Source organism: Podarcis muralis, chromosome 6 (assembly GCF_964188315.1).
Source record: "Podarcis muralis chromosome 6, rPodMur119.hap1.1, whole genome shotgun sequence".
NCBI classification, from domain to species: domain Eukaryota; kingdom Metazoa; phylum Chordata; class Lepidosauria; order Squamata; family Lacertidae; genus Podarcis; species Podarcis muralis.
The window spans coordinates 45,154,021-45,175,967 of NC_135660.1; the positions used below are offsets into that span (position 1 = coordinate 45,154,021).

The following is a 21,947-nucleotide window of genomic DNA, read 5'->3' on the forward strand; positions in this document are numbered from 1 at the left end:
ATGAACACTCAAAAGTGGTTAAGTCTTCCACAGGACGTGTCGCTGCTGCTTTGCTACGACAGATGCATCACAGCTATGCCTCTGGATTTTATTAACACTCCAGGAGCCATGCAAGGCACCCAGTCTGAACTTGCCTCTCCCTTGACATGCCTCAGAAGGCATTTCCCCACAGCATCACCAAGATGTCTGGGATGCTTGGGCAAGGGGAAGGAGCATGTGCTCACAGGCCTGGAAAGCCGACAAGCTGAGCTTTGAAAGCCTTCTCGGTGAATCATTGGTACCTGAGCACTGGCCAAGTCAAAATGAAGCCTCTCAAAGGCATGGAGAGACACTCTAACCTGTAGTGGTACATTTTAGACTCTGGACTTAATTGTCTGACAGACAGCTCCTCTTTAGATCATAAGGTGTATTTACTTCAAATTATGAACTTCAAGTATTGAAGTATTAACTTCAAAATGTGAGGTAAGTCATCCTGTGCATTGTAGGTTGGAGTGTCCCTTCTGTACATACGCCCGAGCGGGGGCCCTAGACTTCTGCTCCAAAATGTTGCCCTGACGGCTCCGCTGATACTTCTCCCTCTATAGGTACCAGTGCTTCCTAGAAAAAAAATTTCTGCACAAGTGATTGGTACACAACCTTTCTAGTCATCGCTGAAAAAATATGGTTGCCCTATGGGACTAGTGGACACAGGAGGAGGAGCAGGCATGCCACAGATTTCCAACTCACTTCCTCTTTCTCACCTAGCAGGATTTCAAAGTCAGATGGCAAAAGTGCCTGTAAATCCCTTGGGTGTTGTGACAAGAGCTGGTAATATATTTGGCATTCAAACTATGAATCATGCTTCCATGACTCTCTTGCCACGGAAGGATGTGCAAGAGATATCCTGCTTCTCACTTGTGTACATATTTTCTATATGGTTGATCAGATTATCTTTCCTGTTTCTTGCAAGTTTGGCTCTGTTAAACTTGCTGCGATCTAAGCCAATAATATGCTGTTCTTACGCAACTCTTCTGCGCAATGCAATCAACGTAATTCTATTTAAATTTGAAATAAATTTGATTTTACTTGACAATCCTGCCTTTCTTTTAATTAAAAAAACTTCTAGCTCTTATGGTCTCATATGAAAGCTAGAAAATGTGTAGTATTTGCTGAAGTTGCAAGAAACCAAAGGAAGTCTCAAGTAGGATATATATTCCCTGCACTAACACGCTGTCCTTTCCCACAATCCTGTCCTCACCCCTCCCTGATCCTAGGAAAATTGGTTATCCTTGGCACCATAAAGATGCTAATCCCAGAAAGGGAACTGTCCCAGGGCCAATTCACATATTCTCCAGGTGAAAGAGCATTCTTATGATTATGGGTGCTATTTATGGTTTTTTATTCTTGCGTTATGAATGTGATTGCTGTTTTAAATGAATTTTGTACTCCTCTCCAAGACTGATTCAATATGGGGTGGGATATAAAATACTTTAAACAAGTATGAAAGAAATAATATTTTGCAAACCATTCCTCATCATAGAACTCAGACTGAATCCACTGGGTAACTTAAACTGTGACTGACATTCTTGTTATACTCTAAATTACAAGTATTCATGATACTGTCAGTTCCATAATCACATGACCCTGTTTATGTGAACATTTTTCTTCACTGGATGAGAAAGGAGCAAGTCAGACTCATGCAACTTTGCCCCATCCTCTCTCCTCTCCTCTCCTCTCCCTGCATAGGAAGCAGTTCTTATGTCCCACCACAACATAGTGGTAAAGAGTAAGTTTCCATGGGGAAACAGCCAGGGTGGCAGGGGAAGAAGCACTCAGACATTGAGCTTTAAAGAGTGGACCTATGTCTAGAAATGAGGCACAAAAGGAAGTCTGGATGAGCACCTACTTTCTAAGCTGAGCTTACCTATACCTGACAGAAACTGATTACCATTTCCATATAACTTACTACATTTATATCCTTCTTACAGTGAAGAGCTCAAGGTGCCATTCACCTCCATATTAGCCTCACAACAACCCTTTGTGGCAAGTGGGGTGGTGAGGTTCGTGGCTGAATGGGAATTTGACCTGTATTCTCCTCAGTCCTAGTCCAGCACTACACTGCAATGATACCTGTTCTGTAGACTTCATCCAGAGTGATTCAAGGGCCTGACTATAAGAACACATGTGCCTCTGGCTCCTTAGCTCTACCTATGCAGGTTGGTGTGGATGAGAATTATATTTCAAAACTTGTGGAGGGTACCTGTATGAAATGCAACACTGCTTCTCCCTTGCTTGTAACACAAATTCTGTGCTACATGCCATTGTGCAGTGCAATAAGAAGTCACACATACAGAATTGCCTGTCTTTATCACACAACTTTGGGAGTGGGTGATGCTTGAAAGGTCATTTCTTACAAGCACACCTCCACACCTGAGCAGATAGTTGATGCAAGATAATGGAGTGATCCCTCCATTAGCTTGCATAGGAGGAAAGAAGATAGTGGATCTCTATAAATGGTGGTGGTGATGGGGAATCTCACCCCAAGGGTTCTGTTATCCTTGGCAGATAAGATTCCCCCAACCCAGTTTCTGGGTAGCCTTTTCTTTTAGCCATGCAAGTTAATAGAAGGATAGCTCTCAATTAATTTGCATAGGGAAAAGAAGTATCTGTAGCCCCAGAAATAACTGCAGAGTGTATGTAGTCACCACCACAATCAGTTCTTCTCCTCCGCCTGAGAAAAACTGAAGCTTTGGGAGAAAGGGATTTTGAAGGTGTGCACTGAGAAGCAGTGAGCCCCCCCCCAGTTATGATCAACATTTGAGTTGTATAGTAAAACAGAGGATAAAACTTCATGCCTACAGATTCACTCCCACCTGCCTAAGATTAAAGATGGAGCAGGAGAGGAAGGTGAAGGGCAAAGGGTAGCAAACTGGTTGTGTAAGAACAAAGCTACTTCCAGCAGTTAACATGAGGCTGGTTCACATGGAAATCCAGATCAAATGAGCAAACAAAAATCACAACAGACTGGAAATGCATTATGTGCCTCACAAGCCAGAAAAAGCTGTGGCATGGGAAAAACCCGAATTGTGGATTGGACCTAAGTGTGTTAGAAGAGGGGAAGAGATGTTGATAAAACAGGGGTGGCTAACCTCCCCCTGCCCTGTGCTGGACTACAACTCCTATAATCATGGGAATCGTAGTTCAACAACATCTAGAGATCCTTGAACTAGAAAATGCATAATTAGAATTTGTGTCACAGCCAGGCACTCCAGTTTGATCATACACAGTCATACCTATTCTAAAAAGGACAAGTTGCAAAGGGTAAGGACAAATCTTGCAAATACAAATATTTTACCAGCTAAATCACTTGTACTAAACATTTTACCAGCATGTCCCCACCCTGCCCAGTACTAATTTGCCACAGCATAACTGGAGGGATGGATTTACCAAGCTACTTGCCTTGAAGGAACTGTTGCTTTCCCTAGGGCAATATCCAAGTGCAATACTGGGGGAAAGGGGATGCCAAACTTTCAGTAACATCTAAATGTCTTAACAGGCAAAACCAAGGGTAATTAGGACTAACATCTCAAGACATTTGGGAGCCCAAGGCTGCAATCCTGTGCGTAAACCACACTGAACTCGTCTTTTTTTCTAAGTAGACATACATAGGATTGCACTGTCAACTATCACTGAAGCAGTGCTAAAACTTTTGTAAATCTTTTCACCCTGAAAATTGCTCACATTTTGCCGAAAATGTAACCCACAAAGCCGTTTCACTTTCCATTTTTAAGTACGATCTTTGTTTAAAGCAGCTGGAGCTGAACATTTGATACAGATTGTGACTTAAAAGTACAACAGGAAAGCCTCAAGAACAGAATAAAGGAGTGCCTGAATCTAATTAAGTGTGATGACAGAGGACAGCCCTCTCACTTCCCACTCAGACCCTCTATGTAGAAGTGTTTATACATCTTTAAGACAAGCCAATGCTTAAAAGCTATGCTAAAGCAGAAGTTGAACATGACAACAGATTTACTTACATGAGGGTTAAAGCATGAAGTTGTCCTTCGTTTAAGGAGCAGCTGGAAAGTGTTCTGCTGTTTAGCTTATGCAAAACACACAAAGCTGCTATTTGTGTTTGCTCGGAGTTATGGGAGGTGGGCCGTGCATCCCAGCACATACACGCAGAGAACAAAGCCTACATGCATACAATATCTCTTACTCCCACCCACTGGTACTTCTCAGAATGAGGGACAGATTTGCATAAGACATCATCTGCAGCCAGTGATAACAGCTGAAGAGCGGAGTGGGACAGAGGGCTTTAATATGTGATAGATGATCGAAGAGTGAGACCACACAGCCAGTGAATAAGAAGAGAGAAAAAGGGCGGTGCCAGAGAATTCCTAAAACAGAGGGAGAGAAATCCATGTAGGAAAGAGAAAATTTGGAACACACCCGTGACCTACCAGACCAATGGGAAGCTACTCACTGGGAAGAGGACTACCCCACACTATGGGCATTTGTTCCCCCCTCACTAGCTGTGCAGGAAAATGTTCAGACATTATCATCATTTGTTCTATAAATTAGTCTACACCCAACTTTCACTGGTTTTAGCCAATGAATAGAGGCATAACAATGATTGACATATAGGAAAGCAGATCTTACAAACTCCACAAACATGAAAAGTCCAGAATGACACACCCACAGTTTACTTCCTGGCTCCTTTATTTTGGTCTTTCTGGGTGGAGAACAGATTATACTCATATTGCAGTGGCTATGAGAAAAAGAGTTACACCAGCCTTGCAAAAGAAACCCAGTTATCAGAGCTATTGCCCCAGTTGACAGGGTGGCAGATTTGTGCCCGCTGGGTCCCTACTTCCTTGCCTTGCCAGCTAGCCCACCACCCCAGCTCTTTCAAAGCTCTGCAGAACACCTGCTCCGTGCCTGCGCTGCCTGAAGCAAATTTAAACTTCAAATTACCAGTAAAAAAAGAACTTCTAGCCACTACAGAATAATGGTACCAGCAGCACTCTCCTGGCCACCATTCCTCAGAGGGTGTGTATGTTAACTATGTGTATTTGTGTATTTATTTATTTATTTGGAGTATTTACTTGCCCTGCCTGGGGCAAATAATAAATAAATCCCAAGGAATCCCATTTATGTACTTACTTATAAAAAAATATTTATATACTGCTGTATCATAAAAATATATCACAGCGGTTTGCAACAATATAAAAACATAAAGCAAACAATAAATTTGTAAAAAGTTAAAAGCAAAAAGAAATTAAAAGCAAACATCAATAGACCATTGCGGAAGATGTACTCTTAACACTCTTAATTGCTTGCAAAGGCCTGGAGGAATACAGAAGTTTCCAGCTGGTGTTTAGAAGTTGGCACAGAAGGTGCTCACTGAATCTCTAGTGGCAAGGTGTTGCCGAGGACTGAGCCAATGATGCACTAAACCTCGCACTCCAGTGTGCCACTTTACTACATTAAAGGAGCTGTTGTTTTCTGTACTGTACTTTTCTCTTTTTTTACATAGAAGAGCATTCAAGAATATGATTTCTCCCCCTGGAAGTGTTACTCTTCAAAATTCTATCTGTTGCTTTGAAAAGAAGCATCAAGAAAACCTGAACAGCCTTTACCAAAGGTGTCATGGACTTTGAGGAAGCACGAACTCAGGGCAAAAAGGAGAAATGAGCTAAGAGCAAGACATGTTTGGCAAACCCTCACTGTGACCAACTCCCATCCAGAAACCTATGTCCCCACTGTGGAAGGATGTGTGGATCCAGAATTGGCCTCCACAGTCACTTACGGACTCACTGTTAAGACTGTGTTCATGAAAGACAATCTTACTTGGCTACAAGTGATTGCCAAAGAAGAAAGAAAACCCTCTTAAGCTTCACCATGCAGAGAATAAACAATCACAACTCACCATGTTCCATTCTTGTCTTTGCTAATTAATTTCTATGACCAAAACTGGGGTAACACTCTCACTCTCTCCTGTTGCTATCCCCTGCCCACCGGTGCTCTTTGAATGGCTGGTTGAAACAACAACATTAATGGTTTCTAGTTGAACTGAAACTCTTAGAAAGATGATGGCTCTCAAGAAAAAAGGCATGTTATTTCTGTTGTTTCTGCTGCAGCTGTATGAGTCACATCAGGCTTTCTCTCCCCTCCCCACCCCCAGCCTTATTCTATTAGGAACAATCCCTGGGAAGATTTTGGTTCCAGAGAGGGTGAAAGTTGGCAGAAACAACCCAATTCCCATATGTTCTGCATGATTTTAAAAAGGAAACTAACTGCCTTTAGTTTTGAAGGCCCAACTCCCAAGAATGGCTTTGACCTAGTAAAAGAAAATCAAGAGGTTTCTTCTCTTTTCTTTAAATTTACCCATGACTTCTCATATTCTGTTCCAGGAATGTCTTGGAAGTTTTTCTGGCAACCCTTTTCAGTTGGTGGCAATATTGTGGTTTTCTGCTGGGCACATATTACCGGTAAATGCTGGATAGTATCCCAAAACTTGCTTGACAGGGATAGCCAGCCATGACCACCTTGTGTCCTCAAAATGGGGGTTCCAGTAAAGTGACTGTGCACAGCTGTGCAGAGGTGCACATTGCCCAGCCATTACCACAGAGTAGAAGTCCAGAAGTAAATATAACTTGGGCCTATAACTTATTTAAAAGTGAACATACCACAGTCAAAGGAATACTCAGCGATAGCTGGGTGGAGTCCAACTGCTCCCCCGCCCCCAAGGCCAACACTTTCTAAAAGCCTTGCTGCACCAATAACACACCGTTCCTGCCTTCAGCCCCCACACAGGTGCTGACTGAGGCAAGTCATTTCACCCTGATGCATGGACTTGTTCAATGTTTTATCCGCCAGCGATGGCCTTCACCACCGGTTAAATGTGTGGACCTAATGAAAGAGCAACTTTACAGCCTTATTTCCTGGAAAATACTATGTAGGGAAGTGGGGTGTGTGTGGAGAGATTGTGCTGCTGCAACCTCATTAAGTCTCCACTCAATACTGGATCAGCTCTACAGATGCATGCTGCACCTGTGAAGGAACGGAAAAGGCATAGCTGGTTATGTGTGCTGCAAAGCTGTGCATGGCTAGGGAAGGGGAATGAAGAAGAGGGGGGGGGCATGTATCCACAATGCCAGGATGAGGAAGACTGTTACGTGCATCAGTGCAATGGGGTACTTCATATATTTTCTCCCACTAAAATATGACTCCTTCCAGACTGGGTAACATGGCCAGAAACTCACACTCCCAGACCCAAAAGTAGACACGAAGAAGCAGAGGTTGGAGAAGAGTACAAGCATTTGTTATTCTCAAGGTAAATACTGTATTTTCAGTTGGGTTTTTGTAATTTGGTTTTGTTTGGCACTAGTTTTCTTGCAGACCAGATGCAACTTTCTTATAGGTCAGATGCAACTTTCTTATAGGTCATGTTCAAATGGTCCACACTGTTATATTCCTGGCTCACCTAGAAACAAAGTGCATCTTGCTTTCTGACAAGTTAAGATCTAACCTTCTGGACAGTTCTGCCAAACCAAACATGAATGCTTAATATTGAAATGTCAAAATCTCCCCTGTAACATGCAACTGAAATGTTCAGTGCTTGGCTGAATATCATTCCTCAACCCCCTTTATCATCTTTCTGTTTGTACTCTGGTTGAAAACTTTAAAAGCCCCAGGCATCCCCTATGAAAAATTAAGCACCAAATGGTACAAAAGATGTTCATTTTCATACACTGACCTAGGTAAAGAGCACATTTTTCAATCCTCCTTTCCCCCACTGCCACTCAGAGATGGGCTAGAAGCCAAGTCTGTGCCGGTAAGCTTGTTTTTCTATTTAAAGTGTTCATTTTTATTAATAACCCTTTAATGTCTACACACTGGCACTGTAGGAGTTGTATTTCCATGTTATGTCATCGGGAGCTATTATGTATTTAATTCCTGAGCCCACAAATCCATATGGACATCATTAAACATATATAGCATAGCATTAAAACTCTGTTCCACCCCCCTCCCCCCAAAAAAGCCCAGCCCCCAGCTAAGGTCATGGGAAAGAGAAAGAGGCAAGCAGGGTGATTTTAGCGTTACATTTTACTATGCACAACTTTAGGCAGCTTTTTGTGCACAATAGGTTGTGAGTTGCCCTGAGCTCTTGTTGGAAGGGTGACTAATACCTGAGCCAAATAAATAAAAGTGGGGTTGTGTTAATAAACTTGGCAGAGTGTTGAGGCCATAGGGCACAGCCCTTGCCCATGTAAGCTTTGCATGTGCACCCAGACATATTTACCATATTCAATGTCTGATTTCTGTACAGTATTAGCATACCAGGTGCTGATGGCCTGGGCATGTTTGCTGCTGGCATGCAAGTGTTACACAGAAATGGGTCAGGTTATGTACTGTACTAAGTACATCTAAATGCACATGGAAAGCTTACAGGTGAAGCCCTGGCGGTGTTCAATGACACTTTTTGTGGGGTTGGCCCACAGTAAAAGTTTCTAAAAGATCAATATGTACAATAGTAGAGAGAACAAAGAAATCCACTAAAATACATTTGTAGTTATTTCCCCATAGAAGATGAATCATGAACCCGAATTCTGCAATTTATGTATTCTCACGATCAGAATGCATTGGGATATCCGTCCATTTCCCTCTGTCTCCAAAAAGTTACACACACACAGTTCTTGGGAACTGTAGTTTCCCCCCACAGAGCTACAATTCCCAGCACCCTCAACAAATTACAGTACCCAGTTTGCAGGAAGAGTAATGAAAGTGGCAAATCCATCAATGAAATGGGAAAAAAACATTTTTAGGTGTAATAGACTGGGGGAATTAATCTCATAAAAATTAAAGCTGAAGTTTGAAAAATATTTATTTCCCCGTACATCTAGAAACACCAACACACAAACTTGCAGAATGTCTGTTCCTCATCTGCTGCAAGCATCATAACACACACTTCACTATCAGGGCCTCTTTGATATTTCCATCTGGAAAAGGCAAGCGCTGCCTCCCGGAAGTCTGAAAACTACCTTTTAATCTCCTATTCTCCTTGATCTACTTCTTTTTCCACCACTTGTTCTAGCTCCCCAATGAATTCAAGGATCACTCATCTGTCTAGTTTCTGATGCTCCTTAAAATGCTCACAAACTTTTCTCAGAAGGGGCTCTTAAATTTAATTCAGGTGATTCCATTCCTTCAAATAGGGCCAGTCACTAGTCTATGCAGGTGGATTTTTTTTTAAAGAAGGACTGGGAGAAATAAAACTCTTTAGATGGAGCCACTTGTATGTCCAGATTTCATGATCCATTTCTAGCCTTTTACAGCCTGCTGTGAAGACATGCATTTTAATGGCTTTAGCCTCATCGCTATCTGAACAACAGGGACTTGATCTGTGTATTGAGATGAATAAGAGAACAATGGAAGCTTTTCTTTTATGCTTCTGGGCAGCCTAAAGGAAGTTTGCAAGAATGGAGCTCAGCTGTGCGGTGATATTTCCACCACCACTCAGTGGGGGGGGAAACATTAACAGATTAAAGGCCTTACCCAACAAGACAAGTGCATGTGTACACATATTCAGGTCCCATATCTAAGGGTCTACTGCAAACTCAGGATCATTTGAAGAAGATTAATCACCCTCTTCCGCTTCTTTTGATCTAACCATCGCAAGTAGTTGAAGAATCTTAAAAGTGGAAACGAGAAACTTACCATGCATTTTTTTCTGATGGTACTTATATTGTGATGTTTATTCATTTAGTGTATTGTTGCCTTAGGAGCATATAATTAGGATGTCATAGAGTTTAATACTACTTAAACTGGGGCAGCTTCACACACAGACACATGGTTAATTAACATATTTTACAATGACCCCAACTTTACATATTGGTAATGAGAATTCTCATGATGAAAGGTGCTTAACATTTTCACTGAACATTCTTGAAACAGATGGACCATATTGTCAATATAACCATGCTGTCTTTTAAGAACTGTTAAGTTCTTAAAATTCTGCTTCCCAATGTGCCATTCTCTACTCCAAGTCATTGGATTCCCCATCATAATTCAACAAAGCAATCGCTTTTGGTTCTAACTTTAAGCCTACAATCTTTTTTAAAGTAATAGGGAGGTCGGATTATCAGCAAGTAGTTTCCAGTGGTTTCCTGACAATTTTTCAGAGAACCCACAAGACTCTAATTAAAAGCAAATGCAATTGGACAGATAAAATATCCTGAGGTTCACCACAATGCTTTGATGTCTGCCTTCTGAGGAGGGTGTTGAAATCTCTTGAATATGGGATATATACCACAGCTGACTCTTGCAGTTGCCCTTCATTGGCTTAGGCTAGAATACTTAGTGCCACTTCCAAGGATATGAGAGTCACAAACTGAATGGCTTGAACCTTGGTTTTCACATTCCAAGGAGGTGCCTCTGCAAAGTAAACTTTCTTACTCAGCCCTTCCACAGCTGCCCATGCTTAATAGATCACATGAATTCAACATGAGTACATCAAACTGACCTATATCGCAACATGAAGTATTTATTTAGTGCTTTGGGGGTGTTCAAGATGTTTAATAGAATCCTAGTCATGTTCGTCTCTCCCTTCCCTCCTTGATAACTTGAGCACTCATCCTGTTCACCCCATTGTCTCAGCTGCCTCATGCTTTCCTCTCCCTAGCTTCCTCCTTTGCCCCATGCTTTTAGGCCGGCTTCCTCACTCACTGCCATGGCCATTATCTCAATCTTGTGTTCTGCTAGAACAATCTTTTCTCTAACATGATCACAGTCATAATGGCATTTCCTCTGGTAGCTGAGGCCCCGTTCTGAAAATCAGGTCTAGGGTTATCTGTGAAATTTCAATTAAATCAGAAGCTCTGATAGTTTGATAAGCTGCCTGTCGTTTTGAGTCAAAACATGAGGTTATTTGATCTGCTGTTTGTGTTTCTGGGGGCCAGAGTGCATCAAAGACCATCAGTGCAGACAGGCAGAGAGACTGATGATGTGGTGGTGACTTTACCAAGCAGTTTTTGACATTTATCTCTTGGATACGATATTCTTTAAAGCACCTAAAAGCTACCTACTTATCTTAAAAGAAATTAAAACTTTTTTTAAAAAAAAAGAAAAGAATGTGGCCTTGTTCGGATATTTTCTTTGAAGAAGAAATAATTTAGAGATACTGGGATGTTTGAGACATAATGCCAAACCACAGCTTAGTGCCATATGAGGGAGACTTGAGCCTCACACAGGGCTCATCCACAGTTTTGCTTCACCCATATTTTGATTGTATTGTGTACCAATTAATTCACCCTAGTCTGAAAGCTTTTTGCATTGTTATGTGACTGTCTCTTGCAGAAACACGATCTTACCCACTGAGTTGGATCTTTTCAGATGTGTGCAAAATCTGAAGAGAGATTTTGCTTAACCAAACTTCAATTGAGTGGGTAAGATCAGATTTTTCCAATGCACCACTATGGAACAACAAGAAAAGCTCTTGGACCCAGAGGAATTAATACACAATATGATCAAAATACAGGCCAAGCCAAAGTGTGGATGAGACCTCAGGCTCACAGGCTCCTTCCCCTTTCCTTTCATGACAGGATCCCCTCCTAGCTTCAGGCATTGTTCGCAATTTCATCTGAACCAACAAACCATTGTTTGTCTTGTCCTACAAACCAGTATGGAAACCAGGATCAAGCCATGGTTTGCAATCCTAGTTTGTGGCATTAAGTTTTGCAGATAGTTTTGCAGGTTTGTACAAAGTGGCAGACAGTGATTTGCCACAAACAAGGAAGAGAGGGAAGAAATTTCAGCCTGTACGGCGAAGAGAGAAAGCATGAGCTCAAGGGTCTTTAAAAGCTTGTATGCATTGCACCAATCATGGTTTGTTATTACATCTGAACCAGGCCACTGAGTGCTTTTCTTACAAATAGCATGTACAGAATATATGAGGAGTTTAACAGATAAGCTCAGATACAAAATAGGGGCATCTTTTCTATTCAATAAATGTTATGAATTAATCATGAATTGTATTAATCAATTAGAACTGTGTAGCTTTACATATGAATAATAAAAAAGCTTTTTTGAAGGACAGGGTTATGTCAAAGTAGGTCACACTTGGAGTAGATCCAGTGGGCTTAAAATCACTCATAACTAACAAGTGCATTGATTTCAGTGGGTTTGCTCTGTGTGTGAGTGAGATACAGCCCAATCTTTCTTTCACTGATGATTATGTATGTTTATGTATCACAGAAGTCACCTTCTCAGAAGTGGCATATCTAACTCACGTCAGACAAAAGGGGAAATGCTTCTCATGAGATGGCACTAGTCACCTGCAGTTTTATAAACAATACATTTGTGTGTGTGTGTGTGTGTGTGTGTGTGTGTGTGTGTGTGTGTGTTGCCTGGAAAATCAGTTTTTATTCAGTCACTCAAAAGGTGTGTGATCATGCATGCACTTGGGGCATAAAGGGCTCCACTTCCTCCCATTTTTAAATACATAAATAAATCTTTGCATGTAAGAGGAATGTTGGTGTCTGATAACCTCCTTCTACCTCTAGGTCAGGATGAGAACATCTGGCTGGACTGCCAATATAAATTCAATTATATAGCATGGTAAAACAGTTCAGATCTCCAAAGATATCAATTACTTTGCTGGAAACCAGAGAGCAGATCAATAAGTGCAAAAGCAATTTTCAGAAACAGGCATATTTCTTTTTCTTGAAAGCAGAGTGGATAGGTGAATAGAACTACCTTTCTTATATGCAGAACATTATGGAATTAGCGATGCAGCGTGACAACCAACTGTAGTGATCTATTTGCACAATGGATTTCACTTTGTGTAAACAGGGCTCATTCTTCCTCCCCTACTCCAGGAATCTGCCCATGTGCCCTTAAAATATACTCTGAAGGCTTGGAGGACCCCCTCTGGAGTAGATTGTGAGGTATGGCGACTGCAGGGAGAAGGGGAGGGGAGGCAATTTCATTGCATCTGCTGGTGAAATGTCAGATTTCATGCACAACTGGCTTCCTGTCCAATCACAATATTTTGAATTAGGTATCCCTTTAGATGCATAACATTTTGATTACCTTGTTTTTTGTTTGTTTGTTTGTTTAGCTAGCTAGTTAGCGTCATTGGTGCTCAACCACTTCCAAGGATTTAGGGTTCATCATTTAAAATCTGATCAGAACAGGGCCCACATACCTGTTCCCAACTGAAATACTCCCAAAGTTGCAGAAAATATATGAGGAGAGAAAAAAAATCCTGTAGAGCTAACCACAGCTTTGCAGGTGAAATTAGGTCAGGAAAACAGCATGAAGAAAATAGTTCGAATTTACTCCACCACTACTGCTCCAATCCCTCCACCCCCACTTACTGCTGTTTTAAAATGAAAATATTTGGACATACATAATGTGTAATTTAGCTTTATATCGCCTGGTAGCTGAACCCCACTAGTAAGCAGCTGCAATACAGATGAGGCAGAGGAACATTCACAACCTTCCTAGGTACACTTGATGCCCTTTTGTTGGGTTGACAGAGTACTAGGAGGCCAGAAAGGATAGCTCATTTGGTAGAGCATGAGACACTTGATCTGAGAGTTGTGCGTTTGAGCCCCACATTGGGGGGTAGGGGGGGGGAAAACCCCTGCTAATTACAGTCTGCTGGGAGGAGATATATAACACAAATAATATAGTTATTGGTAATTCAGCAGAATGGTAGGTATATTTCTCTTCTGCATCCAGCACAATCTGCTCTCTTGGTGTGATTGATTTTGCTTTCGGCTTCCAAAAAAATAGGCTCTCCGGATATTGTATCCGTCACGGATCATAATCAAAGCCTTGCAAATCATCTTTGAGCATGAGTATATCTGGTAAGGTAGACGGTGATTAAAACTTGATATTTTAACTGGCAGGATTTCCTTCAGCTGATAAAGCCAATACTTTTATGACTTTAATGATTCCTTGGAAGAACACAATTAGGCAAACTAACAAAGCGAGAAAAGTTCTGTCCTCTGACCTATGATTAAACAGATGCCAAGTTTGTTTCAATTTTCCCCTTGCATAAGCGCGCGCGCACACACACACACACAGATTTACATGTGCCAAATTATAGTCTCATTTCCCTGGGAATTAAAAGCTTAAAATAAAACCAAGTGTTCTTCCATCCTCTGGATGCGATAAAATGCAATGACCTTTAGCTTCCTTCCTCGCTAACAAAATTGGAGAAGTGCAGCAGCAAAAGCAACAATGGAACTTACTCTTTAGGAGGGTTTAGGTCCTCTGGTCTGGTCTCAAAGAACTGAAAGACTTCATCACACTGTGAAATGTGAGGGGGAAGCTTCACCAATGCCTGTTTTAAAATATATATAAGGGAAAGTCAGTTTTTAAAAATATGCCAAGTAAAAAGATTTTTTTTCAAAAAAAGTTTTGGATCATATCAACCCAGAAATGTTAGTGAATAAAAACAGGATGACATAAAAACACAAATTGGACTTATAAACTTGGTCTTCAAGCAGATTCATAGCTGTCGATCCTTGTTCAATATTCCCCAGCCTTGGGCCCCAGATGTTGTTACACCACAATCCCCATCATTCCCAGGCAACATGGCCACAGGTCAGGGGTGATGAGAGGTGTAGTCCAGCAACACCTTGAGACCAAAAGGTTGAAAAAGCCTGCTTTAGTTGGTCGTCGCTTTCTAGGCATGGGACAAGCAGAAATGTAGACTAGTCCTTACCGATGGGGAATTTTCAAAGAGAAAGACACCATCTATTGTAATGGTATCATTAGCTGGTACAAAAGAAAAAACAATCTTATGCTCTATATTTAAATAAGCACAAATGCTAGCTGTTCTGGGTCAAAACATACCTATACTATTCTTGTTTAATGTTTTGTTAAAAAAACAGAGTCCTTGACATTATAATCTCACTCATTTCATAATTCACTTAAAGATGCTTTACTACAACTTTGAACATTTGACCTATTGTAGTTATAGATGGGCAAGGTGCCATTTTATACTTCCCAATGCCTCCAACCAATTAATTTACTTGAGATTTATATCCTGTTCCAAGAGCACTGTTGTGCATCATGGTTTTGAGTCTTGATGAAAGGTTCAGATATCCTTTGATCATTATCCTGTGCAAAATGATGCCATGGTGATCCACTTCTATTATTTATTTATTTTTCAAAAAAGGTATTAGGAATACTTCCTTCCAATTTCCAATGGCTGGTGTTTATGCACAGGATCAGATACAACAATTTTGACTTCCCAGATTGCAAAGAGATTTAAACAAATCAGCAAGGATAATGGGTAGGAGTTTTTTTACTATTTTTTCTAAGGGCTCGTCCACACTACTGCTTCTCACGTGCCTATAAAGCACATGTCTGAGAGGTTTTCTGTTTGACCAATGCTTTCTAAGTATGGGTCTGAGAGGTTTTTCCCTTACCCTGCTCCTTTCCCAAGGAAAACCTGCTCTTTAGCTCTAAATAGAAACAAATGGAAATCCATGGAAAACCCAATTGTTGTTCGCTCCTATTGAGAGCTAAAGAGTGGTTTTCCCCGGGGAAAAGTATGGGTAAGCCCTGAGACAGGTTGTCACCAAAGAGTTCAGTATAACCAAATCTTCTCAGACTTCTTATAAACCCATTCACCAGAATGAGGTTGCCTGGCTTATCTGGATGTAAAAGCAGATTTTTTAAATTGGTTTTTTTCTCTAGATAGGTCTTGGCAATTTGAATGTCCTACCAATTAGGACTAGCAAACTTAGATCTGCGGTAACTCTTTTACTATGTGCCTGATTTATAGTACTCTGATACCTTGTTCTGTGATGGTGCATTTTTTTAAAGCAATTGCTTTTCATTGTTTCTTTATGTTGTTGGTCTTGTTGTTTGCCTTTCATGTTTGAAAAAAAAAACCCTTTCCATTATTTAATGCAATTTGATAAGGTTTGTTTATTTACGTCACCTGTTTATATACTGTTTATGTAATCACCCAAGCGTCTAAGTGGTGCATATACATATTACGGGGGGGAAACCATGCAGTGGATAGGATCAATTAAAATTAATCATAAAGACAGAAGATCAGTTTGACTGCAATTATATTGCCATGATGTGATTTGAAAATGTGGGCTTGACTGTGATTATATCCACGATTTATGATATGATTTTCTTGGCACAGGAGTTAAGAAAGTCTACCCCGACTGTTAGAAGACCCCCATATTTCCTTCTTTTTCATGGCTTCCTGCCTGCACTAGGAGCCGAAAAAATCCCAGAACCTTTTATACTGTTTTACTTCTGTGCATGGTGATTAGAGGTAAATACTTTTCATTAATTGTGTGAAATACTGGTATTGTTTCCATATAACCGATAGGAAGGAATTGCTGAAACTAAAAGCTGGTATGGCCCACAACCATGCAAGGGCACTCTGAGATCCCTGTGTTTGCATTCAGGTGCCTGTGTTAATCCAATCCATGGTTTGCAGGATCAGGCATTGTACATGCATAATCCCTCCTCTCCTTTCCCCTTCAGTGCTTGGTTTAATGAAACACATCCTGATTTTATGAGCCAAATAAGGATTGCAAGCCAAAGTTTAAATTTGAATTTGCAATTTTGGTCTGGAAATTCAAACCAGTTTGTAGTCTGACAAACCAGTAAGTGTTCCATTAAGATGGGCCTGCTTATAGGAAGAAAGGTGAGGAAAGAGTTAGTTCATGCAAAGCTTGTCCCCAAGACTTTGTTGGACGACTGGACAGCATGACATCTGAATAGAACCTGTGTAGATGGTTTCTGCAATTGAGCTAGCCCCACACAGCACCAGTAGTGAAAATTGTCCTTACACAATCCAGTGGGGCTGGGCTGCAAGCAATAGCTTTGTTGTAAGTGACAGCTATATCAGTTTGCTTCTTTTACTTCAAAACAGAAGATATATGTACTTTGCGACTGGAGAAGATGAACACACCATTTCATAGGAGGTTTTTTCCCCCTAAGGAAAAGGTTAATGAAATGTCAAGACATTGCTGTGAGAGTAAAGGCTACGTAGCCCTGCTCACATTTGTCAATTTTTCAAAAGGCTAAAAGATCCCTGTAGCACTTGAGTGGAGGGAGCGGGAGCAAACAGCCTCTAAAGAGTTTGGGGGATATTGTTGTTTTGAAATCTCAAATGCTTTTTAAAAGCTCACAAAACGGCAGGGACATCAGAGTGGGAAAAGAGTCACTCATCAAGTACTGATTTACCGTAATAGGGACTATTGAAAGGTGTCAATGATACTCACGGAACCACATTCTGCAAGTGCCTCTACATTCTGGGCTCAAGTGGTTTTGGAGTTGTTCCCTTGGGAAGTGTAATTCCATTAGGGGGCAAAGGCTTTTTAATGCTTATTTATTTATCTTGTTGGATCAGGATACTGGGCTAAAGAGACTTTGGTCTGAATGATCCAGAAGGACATCAGAAGGAATTAAGTAGCAGAGGACGGGGGCATGGAGAAGGGGAATGGACAAGGTAGAAAAGACGCCACTGGCTTAACAAATGGAATTAAATGTTTTGGCAAATAAGAATGGAAAAGGCATTATATGCATTAACAGTGCAAGATACATTGCAAACACATTTAGAGAGGTTTTATGTGACCACAACAGTTGAGAACCCTTACTAAAGAATGAAATGTGTCTGGTATAGAAAGCCTATGAAGAAGTAGCTCATTATTTCAGATTGGGGGAAACTGCAAAGATGAAAGAAGAAAGCTGCTTCAGATGGGCCCTGGAAGAGTTCAATTCACACAAAAATAATGGTAAGTTTGCTAACAGGAAAATGATCCAGGGAGATAAATTCCAGTGGGTAAGAAATATTTACAAGCGCAGCTCACACAGTCTTGCTGATTACCAGGCAAAATATTCAGAGTTCTGTTGTTTGTGTTTATATACATGAAAAGATAGATCCCTTACTGTGCCTGATCCTCAACTTGCCTCTGGAAAGACTTCCATTACGGTGCCAGAAAGAGCCTAATTATCAAAGTTGAGTTATTTACTTTAGCAGCTGTATGGCTATGAAACACATCACACGGGTTCTTGGGAGGTCTGCTGAGCAGAGGTAGCCTGGGCATCTCCTGTTCTTCACTTTCAAAGATTCCAGTCAACTATACAGCAGATCTGATTTTGAAAGTAATATTTGCCATGAGTTTCTCTATATGCAGAGATTGGTGTATTTTGATTTGCATTGCTTCTTTCTGCTGAATAAAATAAATTCCATATCTGCTTTTTCTAGGGCATAATTTGGGAAAACGATTTGATGTGACCAAATATAGCCTGGTACCAATTCCATGTTGGGGGACGCGGATGGCGCTGTAGTCTAAATCACAGAGCCGAAAGGTCGGCGGTACAAGCCAAGGGGCAGCTGAAGAGTTCTGAGGCCAAACAGAGTGGAGTTACACTGCAAACCTTTCGGCCACCCCTTCAAATTCTCTTTTTCACTGTGTATGCTCCGGTTTGTTTTCTTTTATTTATTTTGTAAGAGGCACAAATATTTCCTGGCATATTATTCCCTAACTTTGGGTCCAATCATACAAGTCCCAGTGCATGTTAGTTGCACTACATCCCACAGAGCACCACTGTAACTGGAGCAGCATTGTGTGTGTTAGCAAAAAGGGCTGTGTTTGTATGTCGTGATAAACCACATTGCCATGCAAGCTACACCTGCTGAAATTCGCAACTATCAGAGGTGCAAGGGCCTCCCTCTTTTTCACCATGCCACCCTAGCTGACTTGTACACTGGACATAATATGATGTCTCTAATTAGTGGGCATTTGCATGATCACATTCCATATCATGTGAGTTCAAAGAATCAACTGTGAATCTCAGTAGACAAAGGACTGCTGCTTTTTTAATAACTACAGTGTTGTCGATGGAACAGCCCTGCTAACACTCAATCAATATAGACGCACACATACACACACAATCTTCATGTCAAGCTGCAGCTTGTACTTCGTTCAGTATCGATTAGAATTTTTAAGAACAAAAGGAGCCTGACTTCACTTTGGTAGATTCCACTGACACAGATAGTAAACAAGGCCAAGATGAATACTGACTAGCAGTTAGGTAGCCTTCGTTATCACAGCCATAAATGATATAACAATTTCTCAAGCATGTATTTCTCAGACACGTCCCTCGTGCCAGTAAGGGACTGTCTGCTTCTCAAACAATTGCATCTTAGATAAGTAACCAATGTCTGCTTTCTGGGTGGGGTCAGAGGCCACCTCTACAATCTTGGAGTGAATTCCTGCTTTCTGAGCAGCACGTCTGTTCAGTGAACCCATGACGTTATTTCATATGCACATGTTTTGCACAGTTCCTGTTTGAACGATTAATGTGAAGGATACAGTGTGAGTACACGTGGTTACAGCCATTATGCCTTCATTTGCCAGACACTGCATCAATTGTTGCACAAAAGGCTTGATCTCATAAGATAAGGTTTTAGTTCCGTTTTCCCTAGCCAGAGGGTTGAGAATTAATGCTATCTTTTCTTTGGGTCTCGAGCTCTTAGAACTTTGATGCATGTTGCTATCAATACGCTTCTACCACATTATTTTGCCTAAAATTATGCTGGGAGAAGGGGGAGGGAAGCAGAAGCTGAACTAATTTTAGAGACCCTATTTGACCCTCTATTAGTCAGCAAGTGCTAACACCATGGGCATCATGTCTTTGCCTCTGTTTAACCATGCTCAGTGAGGGCATTTATAAGATCAATTAATGTAGACTGGTTACTTCCTGATACTCTTTGAGCCTTTGTTCATATGATCAGGATCCAAAAGAATGAGGATACATGCACACACACCATTCTAATACAAACAGCATTTATATTAATTGTGTGCATATTTGGCTGAACAGTGGGGTAAAAAAATCCTTTAAATAAATAATTACTATTTTGAAAACACAACACGATGATTGTGAAAGGGGCCCAATTATGTGTATGGTGACTGAGAAGTAAGCCCCACTGAATTTTACGGAGTTTACTCAAAAGTAAATGTGCATAGGATTTGCAGCCAGAGTGAAGCAACAGAAGAGACAGTTTGGTTTTAAGGAGCAGCAGGCCTTTGTAACTTACTTTGAAAAACCACAGTTTCTAGATGTAGTAGCTGGCAACCTCACAGGAGTGAACCTCCAAGGATTCCAGCTCCAGGATCCTCTCTGGTCTTTGACCTATAAAGCTCTATAGGTCCAGTATACCTATTAAGCGTCCTCTTTCTTTCCTTCTTCCATTAGAAATAATACTGAATGAACATGCCCTCCTGCAGGCACTGGGTCAAGGTGATCAATCATGTAAATAGTTACTTTTAAGAAGAAAGGAAATACTTTGAAAAATACCATGGGAGTCTTCTGTAGAACTGTTATGTATTGAAGTTCTCACTCTGGCCACCAGGAGTATCGTGTATATAGTTTTCACTCAGGTCCACGCCAGTTACTTTAGGCGGGAAACCCTGGGTTGTTGTTGCTACAATGTTGACAGCCGGCTGCCTATAAAAGCAGGCCGGCTGAGCTGTTTGCTGTTCAGTTCTGTTCCAGCTTACAAATAAAGAGCTGCTTTGGAGAAATTGCTGCATCGTCAGCTATTTAACAAGAACTGTGTAACACTGGATGTTCTAGATTATGATGGGATGGGAACACATTGCCACAGGAGTTATTTAAGAAATAATTAAATGTCATAGGGATGTTGACATCACTTAAGAGAGAGGACTATATTATATATGTCCTTTCCCACTACACACCACTGGAACTCAAAGGGCGCATTCTGAAGGGTAAGCACCATTTTCATCTTCCTTTATTTTTCAGATTCAGATTACAGTTAATTCAACTATGCATCTTTTGTTTGTGTGAGAGCAAAACTCTGTAGACATACTAGTAAGCTAAAACAGTCCCATTCCCCTCTAAATATGCTTGGGTGACCATCTCTCATTGTGTTTTGTCGGTTATCACTCTCCTAAGAAGATAAGAATTCTTACCCTGCAATAGTCATCAATAGGCCGTAGCCTCTTCACAGCGACATCTCGAATGTGACTTCTCCGGAATAGGATTTTACCTAGGGGGGGAAAGAGGATGTAGAAATTGAGCAGGTGCCTCCTAGACAACACTTTGACTATTTGAGCCCAGGTGTGAAGAAAAAGGTTAGAAAGTTGGATCTCTTCATAATCTCTAAATGAGTGAGGCTTGTGGCAGAACAAGAGGTCTGACAGTTTGGATTTGTTACACTTTTTCACACTCTAGAAAATGTGTGAAATAAGGCTGGCTGTCAGATTTTTAGTACTGCAGGCATCGGTACCCAGTCAAAAATGTAAGCATGGATAGGCAAACTAAGGCCCAGGGACCGGATCTGGCCCAATCGCCTTCTAAATCTGGCCTATGGACGGTCTGGGAATCAGCATGTTTTTACATGAGTAGAATGTGTCCTTTTATTTAAAATGCATCTCTGGGTTATTTGTGGGGCATAGGAATTCATTCTCCCCCCCCAAAAAAAAATATAGTTTGGCCCCCCACAAGGTCTGAGGGACAGTGGACCAGCCCCCTGCTGAAAAAGTTTGCTGACCCCTGGTGTAAGGAATCAGGGCTCAGAACAGTGAGGACTGAATGCAGGACCCTGGTGTCCTACTGTCTGAACCACCCTGCCTGGAAGCAGCTGCACCAGATGGCTGGAGAATAATACATACAGAACCATCCATTCTGACTAGATCCTACAAAGACAGCTTAGTAGGGCCTGAAAAATGAAGCAGGAAAGCCTGATCATGATTGTCTATGAGCTGGTAACTTCCAGGTTGGATACTGTAATAACCCTGCATCTATTTCAAGGGTTGCACATGTTTGCAGGATCAGGACCAGGTTCTCATCAACAGCTGGCTGGTGCTGGCTGCTCTAACAATACTTGCTGTCTCTTTGGAGGATAAGAGAATGCATTCCAGCACCCCTCAGTAGCTGGCAAAATATCA

At 41.2% G+C, this 21,947-nt stretch overlaps 1 protein-coding gene and 1 long non-coding RNA gene across 12 annotated transcripts in view; one reads left to right on the plus strand and one right to left on the minus strand.

Moving 5' to 3' along the window:
• Nucleotides 1–21,947, minus strand: part of SH3PXD2A (SH3 and PX domains 2A) — a 241,172-nt gene that overhangs the window by 123,276 nt on the left and 95,949 nt on the right. For 8 of the 11 annotated variants that reach the window (XM_028730369.2, XM_028730368.2, XM_077930205.1 and 5 more), the window contains 2 exons: nt 20,970–21,046; nt 14,244–14,335 (listed from right to left, as the gene is read on the minus strand). In XM_028730369.2, coding sequence (XP_028586202.2) covers nt 14,244–14,335; nt 20,970–21,046 — 169 coding nt within the window. Of the gene's footprint in view, nt 1–4,016; nt 4,241–14,243; nt 14,336–20,969; nt 21,047–21,947 lie in introns of those variants that run through there. The other 3 variants (XM_028730375.2, XM_028730374.2, XM_077930208.1) reach the window with 2 other exon arrangements.
• Nucleotides 1,609–5,910, plus strand: LOC144327995 (uncharacterized). The gene is made up of 2 exons (XR_013393188.1): nt 1,609–2,195; nt 5,519–5,910. It is a non-coding gene; the product is annotated as an uncharacterized LOC144327995 (long non-coding RNA).